Raw genomic sequence first — 10,636 nt, 5'->3', positions numbered from 1 at the left:
AGAGGCAGGAGCACCAGCCCAGAGGGGAGAGCAGTACTCCATCAGGCTGCAGACGAAAGCTTTGTATGTGGTCAGGAGCTCAAGAGGGCCGAGGAAGGACTTTGCACGACGGAGGATTCCCATTCAGCGACTGGCTTTGGAGGTGAGGATTGAAATGTGGCTTTCCCAGGAAAGGTCATGGCAGATAGTGAGACCCAGAAAGCTTGAATGAAAGGACTTCTTCCAGAGGATTGTTGAGAAAGTGGATGGGGGGGGGGGGGTTTCTAAACGGTCCTTTCGAAGAGACATAGTGAGAGTGTGACATTTGTCCGGATTGCAAGACATGTTCCACGTGTTGGACCAGTTTGTGATTTTACCCAGATCTGCAGTGAGCGAAGAAGCTGCTGCTTGCCGGTCTGAGGGATGACCGATGGTACGGCAGAGCGTGGAGTCATCAGCAACGAGATATAGAGGATTTTCCAGAGAGTCGGAGAAATCATTGATGAAAACCAGAAAAACAGGGCCCAGAACGCTGCCTTGAGGAACTCCAGCCTGGACAGGAAGAGGGGATGAAAGAATTCCATTGAGAACCACACGTTGACTGCAACAGGAGAGGAAGTCTGCGAGCCATGAGTGGAGATGGCCTTGGATACCATAGGAAGAGAGTTTGGTGAGCAGGGCAGGGTGCTAGACTGTGTCAAAAGCACGTGATATGTCCAGGGATATGGCTCGGATTTCCTGTCTGGCTTTGAGGACCTCCATCCATTGATGGGAGAGCAGAAGCAGCATATCCAGGGTAGAGTGACCTGGTTGAGTCTTGTTCTGTAGGTGTTCCTTGGAAATTGGTACCCAATGCATCGGAAGTGAAAAATCGGACTTAAGCAATTGGTTCATGTCCGTCCATCTGTCTGTCTTACCAATTTATGATAGTCAGTTTATAAAAGTAACAGCTTATTTAAACATGAATCGGAAGACGAGCCTTTCATTTTACCGTACTTTGCTTCTGAATTCATCCCAATCACACATGCGCAGAGAGGAGTTCGATAATTTATTTACTCTCTGTCTGCCTCTCTGGCAGTCAAACAAAATTGAAAATCATTCCAAACAGGAAACTTACTGTTCATAGGGACTTCATAAAGGACACAAACAACAGGCACCAAGAACTAATGTAATGCGTTTGATAAGGTGATGAAATAGAGACTGCAGAAAATTGCGGTAAAACTCAGAATTTATCGATATGACTTTTTACATTCTTTTATTCAAATTCAATTACGCACTTGAAAAATGCAGTGCACAAATTGCCCGTCATAATACTTCCAAAACAAAACCTCCAGTTTTGCAGTACGTACTTCAAATTACCCCGAGTTGTTTGTACGGCGCGAAATTTTCGAGCTTCTGTGTTGCTGTTCTTTGGTCTATATTTAAGTTATCCATCTTTTGGTCTCCCTCCGATGAATGTATCAATCTTTGATGCTTATATCAAGCTGACGAATGAATAATGGCCTTGCCGCACACAGATCATTTGTTGGGCTTCTCTCTTGAATCAAGTCTTTGATGGACATGTAAAGTCGATGATTCGGCAAAACCCCCTGTTGCGGTCGGAACACTTGTGGGCCCTTCTCCCGTAATCAACTGAAGACAGAAAAAGGGTAATTCTCCCGTTGGTAATTCTTCCCCGCATGTATTCTTTGATGTTCGCGTAAACTTGAAGAATGAATGAAGGCCCTGCGGCACAGGGTGCACTTGTGGGGTCTCTCTCGTTTGGTGTAACCTCTCTTCTGTCCAGTCGATGCGGTTCGGTCTACGTTGTGTGCTTTGATATGTTGAATCAAATTGGATGAACCAAAAACGACCTTGCTACACACATGGCACTGGAAGGGTGTCTCTCCGTTGTGTATTTTGTTATGTTTTGACAAATTTACTGAACGAGCAAATGCCTTGCTGCACAGAGAACACTTGTAGGGCTTCTCTTGTTGGTCATTCTCTCCGGCGTGCATTTTCATGTGTTGAGAAAAATGTACTGAATGAGCAAATACCTTGCCGCACACTGAACACTGGTAGGGCTTCTCTTCGTTGTGTATTTTAATATGCTTGGCCAAATTCCCTGAACGAGCAAATGCCTTGCTGCACACAGAACACTTGTAGGGCTTCTCTCCGGTGTGTATTCGGATATGTTGAGCCAAACACGACGGACGAGAAAATACCCTATTACACACAGAACACTTGTTCGGATTTTCTCCCAAGACAACTCGTTCATTCTTCCTTGTGTGTGAACTCGCATGCCTTTTCAAAGCCGAAGAACACGAGAGTACCTTCGGACAAATTCCGCAACGGTATCGGGATGGGCTTTTTCCATGATGAATATGCCGGTGACGTATCAATGTCGATAAAAGTCTGAAAGTCTTTGCACAAACTGTGCAAGTGTACGGACGCTCCCCTGTATGGATACGTGTGTGACATTTCAAAACGGTGGAACAGTAGAATGCCTTTGGACAAAACTTGCAACGGTACGGACGCTCTCCGGTATGAATCCGCATGTGAGTCGTCAACTTTGAGGAGTCACGCAATACCTTGCCACACACTCTGCAGGTATACGGCTTGTTACTTGCATTGTTGATATCTTGTTCGTTCCCATTGTGGAAATGAAGAGTATGCTTTTTCAAACCTGAAGAAAGGGAGAACCTGTTTCCACAAACCTCACACACGTGTGGGAGTTCTTTTGTGTGGGTACGTGTGTGATTTTTCAAGTTGTGTGAAGAAGTGTACGTCTTTGGACAGAATTTGCAAGCGTATGGATCGTCTCCAGTGTGGGTACAGGTGTGAATTTTCAAGTTGTGTGAAGAAGTGTATCTCTTCGGACAGAATTTGCAAGCGTATGGATTGTCTCCAGTGTGGGTACAGATGTGAATTTTCAACTTGTCCGAAGAAGTGTACATCTTTGGACAAAATGTGCAAGCGTACGAGCGCTCTCCAGTGTGAATCTGCATGTGAATCTTCAACTGCCACAAGTTTCCCAATCGCTGACCACACACACTGCAGATAGTACTGCAGGTGTATGGCTCGTCAGGGTGGGAATAAATAAAATGTTTTCTCAATTCTGTAGCGGAGGAGAATATCGTTCCACAAACCGTGCAAGAGTACGGGCGCTCCCCCGTGTGAATCCGCATGTGAACGTTCAAATCCCCTGACCTCTTCATTCCCCTTCCACACACACTGCAGGTAAATGGTCGCTCTTTCGTGCGCGTCACTGCAACGCTCTTATAACAGGTACGACAAGAATAATCGGCGCATTTCTTCGTTTTGTCGCTGGAAACTGGTCGGTGCCTCTTCCTGTGTCGCATCAATGCAGCCTTTGTGTTGAAGTCGCGAGAACATGAGGTGTCGGAAGACATCGTGATGATCTTCTTCTGTTTGTCTGCAAACATTAAAAAAAAAAAAAGAAGAAGAAGTCAGTTCACAGAAATTCGGCTTTGGAGAAGAATGTTAATGTACAGTTTTGAAGGCAGCAATTTAGTGTAAAAAGTGAAATGACGACTTGTGATTGACGAGTTAACATAAATCGACAACTGAAGGGTTGTCCTAAATTATCCTCGAATTATCTGTGACTTCAATGTGTGAATATTCTCAACACGGGGCTAAAAATATATATGCATGGTGTTGGCTTAACGGTTAGGGTGGTGGGCTTGGTATCCTTGGATCCTGAGTTCAAATCCCACCCGGCTGTTGAATTAATACCAGGTGGGGTTGACTCGGCCTGTCATCCTTCCGAGGTCGGCAAAATGAGTGCCAGCTTGCTGGCATCTTGTGTCGGAGTGGAGACCCGTCCAGGATTGCGCCCAATAGCCAAGGAGACTGCTGAGGCAGCACCAACGCTCTGCACAGAGTACAGTCCTGATGGATGGATGGATGGGCTACATATGCCGTGCTACATCCATGCGGTGTGTTCAAACGTTGCAAGTTACCATTTACTTTTGTGAAGTGGAATTTTTTCTTCTTCTTCGTTGCTCATCACAATTCCAGTCATTACAGGACAGTACACAATAAACCGATTGAAACTAGAACAGCACTCTGTGGAGCTCATAGTTCCGCCAGGCTGAACAGCTTAAGTTTTGTCCGAAATAGATAATAATCGTAATCGATTGAATAAGTCCAATTGGCTTGTTCTTGTCGCCGAACCAACTCATCCACCGAGTTTTGTCATCATCCGACCTCAACTTTTCGAAACATCATGCTGTATATTGTTTTGGCCACATCTCTCAATGGTGAAGAATCACTAATAAAGATGAACAAAACTATCATACCTGGATTCAGATCTTCACCAAAATCGAATCGGTTCGTCCTCATCACACACCCAATTTGTTGACCAAGTTTTGTCACAACGTGTCCCTAACTTTTTGAGATATCGTGCTATATATTGTTTTTCGCTCGAGCACTCAATGGTGAAGAATCACTTTAATAAATTCCATTATCTGGATCCAGACCCAGATCTTCACTAAAATCTAATAATTTCGTTTTTGGTACGAACCCAACCTCCCCATCAAATTTCGTCCGAATACATCCACAACTTTCTGAGATATCCTGTTTACAGACAGACACGAGTTAAAATACAACCTCCATCCACCTTCGGTGGCGGAGGTAACTGGAATGGTACTCGGCAGAGCGCATACCTCCGCCAGGCTGAACTGTTCGTGTTAATTGTATCCCAATGGGAAGCCAGATCTGCATCCGAACCGAAACCCAAATCTAATCGGCTTTTTTCATGTCACCGACACAATTCACTCGCCAAGTTCTGTCATTGTTGAAATATCATGCTATACAGCGCCTTCAGAAAATATTGTTGCGGTTCTGTGAAGCCGGCACTCCCCCCACCGCTTCCATTCCAGTTAGCCCTTCCATTATGTCTAGTGGGTATATGGGACAAGAAGCGTTGCGTAGTGCTTTCAGTTAGGTCTTAAATCCCACTCTTTCACTTATTTTATTCACTTTATTTCACACACGAACCACGTCATGCATGCACGAACGGCGTTCCGCTAAATAACAGCAGTAGGGAAAGAATACTGGTTCTGGCTCACTTTTCCCCATGTAAATGAATGGGGGATTTTCAGCCATGAAATTTTTCTTTTTTTTCCCCTGAAAAAATAAATCCCCTTTTTAGCCCAAGGTATATTTATTTGTCTCCCCTTTTAACCTGGAGCCTGGTGTTGGCTTAGTGGTTAGGGTGGCGGCTTGGGATCCCAGGGTCCTGAGTTCAAATCCCGTTGGCTGCTGAATTAACACCAGGGGGTTGACTCAGCCTGCCATCCTTCCGAGGTCGGCAAAATGAGTGCCAGTGTACTGGCCCCGGTGTATGCCCCGGTTAGAATAGGTGTACCATATCCCTGTGTGTCGTAAGAGGCGACCAGGGTTGGTGTCAGGAAGGGCATCCGGCCATAAAACATTGCCTCAAGAAAAAGCCAAACCCCTGCACAGCAGGGAAAAATGGCTGTAAAAACGGTCATTTTTTTATTTCCCCTTTTAACCTAGGGGCTCTCTATTCAAATAACCCATACAACAAGATAAAGATTTGTTAAAGGTGATTCGAAAGAAATATCTGAAACGCCTAAGCCCCGGGACACTCTTTATCAAATAACCAATGCATATTGTTTAGCTCACTCATTGAACCTATAAACATTTGTTCATTCTCAAATTCCTTCAATAGTTTAATTTTCTTTGCACAATAATCCCCATCTAAAATATTGAAAAACAAAACATTTGAATCTTTATATTTTTTAAGATACCCCTTTTGTGCCATTACGAAATGATAAACTTCTCTTAATGATCTCATCTGACCACCGCCCGAGTTGCAAATCATTTTTGTACATAAACCATGCCAGAAAAAAAGTTTTGTTTCAAATGTTTTCAGTTCATGCCGTGAAAATGAGGAAGTGTTTTTTTTTGACACGGCCGTGCTGTGTGAATGAGGAAGTGGTTTTGGACTGCCATGCTGTGAAAAAATAGGAACTATTCTGTGAGACAAGGTCTCGTGTTTATATTTTATCTCAGAACACGAACTGAAAACATTTGAATCAAAACTTTTATGGCGTGGTTTATGTCCAAAAATGATTTGCAACTCGGGCGGTGGCCAGATGAGATCATTAAGAGAAGCTTGTCATTTCCTGTGCCCACACCCAATGATTAAGCAATCTCCTCATCGTTGCTTTATAAGCGGTTCGCCAGACAAAGTTTCTGCCAGACGGGATTTTCATTTTTACAACTGAGGCATGGACGATATTTCTTCCGATGAAGCCAACAGCCCACTACAGAGTTGGTAAGTTTGTGTATGCTTTTCTCTTTGAACGATGAAGCAAATGATTATTAATTAAATCATGATAATTCTGATATATATATATATTTTTCCCTGACAGGGCATTGGAAGAAATTGAGTTCACATATCACGACGTGGTTCATGAAATTAATACTCTTATTGAAGAGATCAATGATTTTAGAAGAGAATTGAAAGACATTTTCAATGAGTGGCATGAAGTCTTATCACGTCCTCTCATCTCGAAGGAATTAAACCAATGGTGAGACACGTGTGTGTGCCTCTCTCTCTGTCTGTCTTTCTACCTACCTCTCTCTGCTCTTATTGAAGAGGCCAATGATTTATAATGACTGGTCTCTGATCTCGAATGAATTAAACCAATGGTGAGGCACGTGTGTGTGTGTCTATGTGTGTGTGTATGTGTGTGTGCGTGCGTGTGTGTGTGTGTGTTGCTTTCCCTGTCTGTCTCTTCATCTATACCCTTGACTTATTATTTTTTTTTTTCAGCACTATCGCACAACATCAGCTGTTGAAGCAATCTTGTACAACACATGATTTTCTGGAGGTAAATATTTCTGAATTATTATTAATATCACTCGTACAACACATGATTTTCTGGAGGTAAATATTTCTGAATTATTATTAATATCACTCTCTCTTTAGAATGTCGCCTTATGTTGGTTGCATCATTAGTTTGGACGTGGTTTTGTCAGTACACTGGAATTCATTTTATTGACCTTGAAAGGATGACAGGCTCCTGGTGTGTTAATTCAGTGGTCAACGAGGCTTATTCATATTACCATGTAATTATCTTTATAGAACCTAATTATTATCCACTTTTTGTTTCAAAACAGAATATGGTGTCTGAGTTTCGAAATCACAAGGCATCTGAAGAAGATTGCTGGGAAAGATTGTACATTCTCGCAAATGAATATTTAATATTTTCAATATTAATAAATTATATTTGTTTTGTTTACAATTACTTGATTCTGAATTACAAGAAAAGAATAAAAGAGATGTAAAGGGGGGGGGGGGGTAGGTGCGCTCCCCCAATGACCCATCACCCCCTCATCCCATCCCTCCCCTCCCCATGTGTGTGTGTGGGGAAGGGTGGGGGGTGGGATGAGGGAGGTGGTGGGTCAAAGGTGGGGGCGCACAGGGGGATGAGGGGGTGGGGCTTGTGTGGGCGGGGCTTGTGTGGGCGGGGCTTGTGTGGGCGGGGCTTCGGTGGGGGCTTGTGTGGGTGGGGTGTGTGTGGGAGGGGCTTGTGTGGGCTGGGTGTGTGTGTGTGCGTGGGGCTTGTGTGGGTGGGGCTTGTGTGGGCGGGGGTTTATGTGGGTGGAGCTTGTGTGGGAGGGGTTTATGTGTGTGGTGTTTTTGTGTGGAGCTTGTGTAGGCAGGGCTTATGTGGGAGGGGTTTATGTGGGCAGGGTTTATATGGGCAGGGGTTTATGTGGGTGGAGCTTGTGTGGGAGGGGTGAATGTGGATGAGGCTTATGTGGATAAATGGATGGGTGGAGAGATGGGGGGATGGGTGGATGAGTGGAGCTTGTGTGGATGGGTGGATAATTTTTTAATTAAATAAACATGTTGTGTGTGTGTGGGGAACTAATTAACTAATCACTAATTATGTGAATATGATGAATATGGGTGGAGCTTGTGTGGGGTTTGTGTGTGTGGAGCTTGTGTGGAGTTTTTGTGTGGAGGTTGTGTGGAGCTTGTGTGGGGTTTGTGTGGGGTTTGTGTGGGCAGGGCTTCGGTGGGAGGGGCGTGTGTGGGCGGAGTCAAAAAGGGGCGGAGTCAAAAATTTCAATTTATTGGAGCTTGTGGGGGGTGTGTGGTGGGGTTTGTGTGGGGTTTGTGTGGGCGGGGCTTGTGTGGGCGTGGGCTTGTGTGGGTGGAGCCAAAAAGGGGCGGAGTCAAAAAATTTCAATTTATCTTTGTATTTTGTAATTCCTGTGAATAAAATGAACCTAAAATCTCTTCCCCTTCCAAATCATATATCTTATAAGTCCAAGGAACCGTATCTATTACATCAACAATTTTAAAAAGCTCGTTGGTCCATCTTTTCGTATAACCTTTTTCAAAATGAGATTTCCACCGATATGTTCTTACGATATCACCAACTTTGAACTTAGGTTTTCTGACATTAATCTCTTTTTCATATTTTAATTTTGTCAATGTTTCTGATGGTTTCATATTTGTTGCCGTGTGAATCGTGTCATTATACTTATCCACAATATCCTGAATAAAAGATGACCATTGTTGTGAACCGAGTTGTGTGAATTTTTTATATAGTCTCTCTTTTAAGGTACGATTAAAACGTTCAACAACAACTGCCTTCCCTTCATTAAAGGTACTGTATAATGTAATACTGTTATTTTTTAGAAAATTCATAAATGTCTTGTTATAAAACTCTCTACCCTCATCAGTCCACAATTTTTTAGGTTTTCTCTTACTTTTATTAAATATCTGTTGAAAAGCTAACATAAGAGTATCACCTGTTTTGTTTTTTAAAGGGACAACCCACACATATCTACTCCTCAAATCAATAACGGTTAAAGCATACTTGTACCCCTTATCATTATTGAGTTCAATCAAATCAGCAGACCAGATATAATCAACTTCCTTGGAATAAACTTTCCTTCTCTGAAACTTTGTGAATATTGGTTTATGTAATTCATCAGCTAATTGCTCTTCAGTCTTAATGGCATCATTAGAGCCTATAAGTTTTTTGAATTTCCAAGTCCAAGTTTCAATTTAGCACTGATCATCTTCTTCACAATGAACCGATCAACTTTTTCTCTCAAGGTTGGATTTTGTATCAGAGACAAATTATACAACATTTCTCTATCGGCTTCATGCTTTTCTTGCAACGTTGTGGTATTCCCATAATCAATATCGTGTCTCATGCACACTTCATCAACTCTATTGATAGGCTTACTCCAGGATTTAGGATTGTCTGCCTCATCTAATCTTTTATCCAAGTTTGTGCCTGGGCCACAGAAAGAATACCCTGGAAGATGTAATTCCCCTGGTATTCCAGTAGTTGTAAATTTACTTCCTGATAAAAACTTTTGGATATCTCCTCCGAGTTTGTGTTTGGAGATAAATTGATTTTTTTTTGAACCACACACCGAACATATACCTTTTTGTATAACCCTGTTATTTTTACTTTTAATATATGAAATATTTTTAGTATTAGTTTTCTTTTTACATTTGAGACAATAACTCATTTATTTATGAGAAAAATTCCTGCAGAGTGCAAAAACCTTTTTAGTTTCCAACATGCACATTTGAATCTTAATTTTTAAAACATAAAGAATCCTTAGAAATGCCTTCACTCTCTCCTCCATTTATTTAAGAAAAAAAAAATGAAAAACTTGAATTAAAATCCATATCTTGTCGATGCTAATAGTCTTGTCGAAAGTATTGCAAATAGACTTGTCAATTCTTTCTTTTCCTCCTCGGTGGGTTGAGTTATTTTCTGTAATACCCTTAATCTTTTTTTAATCTCACTGGTTTCCATATTTTGATATTTATTTTGTCTCGCTCTTTCCTCCCTCTCCTCCTTCTCTCTCTTCTCTTTTTCCTCCTTCTCTTTCTTCTCCCTCTCCTCCCTCTCCTTCTCTTTCTTCCCCCTCTCCTCCCTCTCTTTCTTCTCCCTCTCCTCCCTCTCTCTCTTCTCTCTCTCCTCCCTCTCTCTCTTCTCTCTTTCCTCCCTCTCTCTCTTCTCCCTCTCCTCCTTCTCTCTCTTCTCTTTTTCCTCCTTCTCTTTCTTCTCCCTCTTCTCCTTTTCCTCCTCTTCCCTCTCTTCTTCAACTCCTTCCTCATCCCTTACTATCCTTGAATCGCTTACACCCCATAGAATATTATACATATATTCATCAGGATTTCTTGTTATTCCTGTATCCAAAATAATTTTTTTTTACAACAGGAAACCAATAAAATTTCTTTTGAATTTCTAAAAGAGCCTTACCTTTTCTTAACTTTATAATTTTTTCATTATTTAACATTCTAATTAAATCTAAAGTTGTCGGTTTATCAACATCAGCATAATGCCAATCTTTTATTGAAAATACTTCATTCTTATGTTGTAGAACATATTTATTAAAATACCGAATACCCTTTTCTTGAAGGTATGCTTGGACACAGAAATAATAATTTTCTTGAAGCCTTCTTGCTGTCATTTATGTATTAGAAATATATGTTAGAACAATATTATGGCACGAAACACCTCCCCATCTTCCCATAGTTAAATCATTTTGTATTTCCTTACTTATTATATATAATCCTGTTTTTTCTGTTTTCATGATATAAACTAGGGCAAAACCATTATTATATTTACCCTTATTA

General features: G+C 41.7%; 1 protein-coding gene and 1 long non-coding RNA gene across 2 annotated transcripts in view; one reads left to right on the top strand and one right to left on the bottom strand.

Annotated features, from left to right (window-relative positions):
* Window positions 1-1,052: 1,052 nt before the first annotated feature.
* Window positions 1,053-10,636, bottom strand: part of LOC147033564 (uncharacterized) — a 36,758-nt gene continuing 27,174 nt past the window's right edge. Inside the window, exon 2 of the mRNA XM_085871674.1 lies at window positions 1,053-3,394. Coding sequence (XP_085727800.1) covers window positions 1,608-3,394 — 1,787 coding nt within the window. The 3' untranslated portion in view covers window positions 1,053-1,607. The remainder of the gene's footprint in view (window positions 3,395-10,636) is intronic.
* On the top strand, window positions 3,774-7,290 carry LOC147033565 (uncharacterized). Its single transcript, XR_015055563.1, has 4 exons — window positions 3,774-6,286; window positions 6,384-6,542; window positions 6,788-6,845; window positions 7,135-7,290. It is a non-coding gene; the product is annotated as an uncharacterized LOC147033565 (long non-coding RNA).

Source organism: Eptatretus burgeri, chromosome 2 (assembly GCF_056783735.1).
Source record: "Eptatretus burgeri isolate ZD-2024b chromosome 2, Ebu_testis_v1, whole genome shotgun sequence".
NCBI classification, from domain to species: Eukaryota; Metazoa; Chordata; class Myxini; order Myxiniformes; family Myxinidae; genus Eptatretus; species Eptatretus burgeri.
This window is presented reverse-complemented; position numbering and strand designations above follow the sequence as displayed.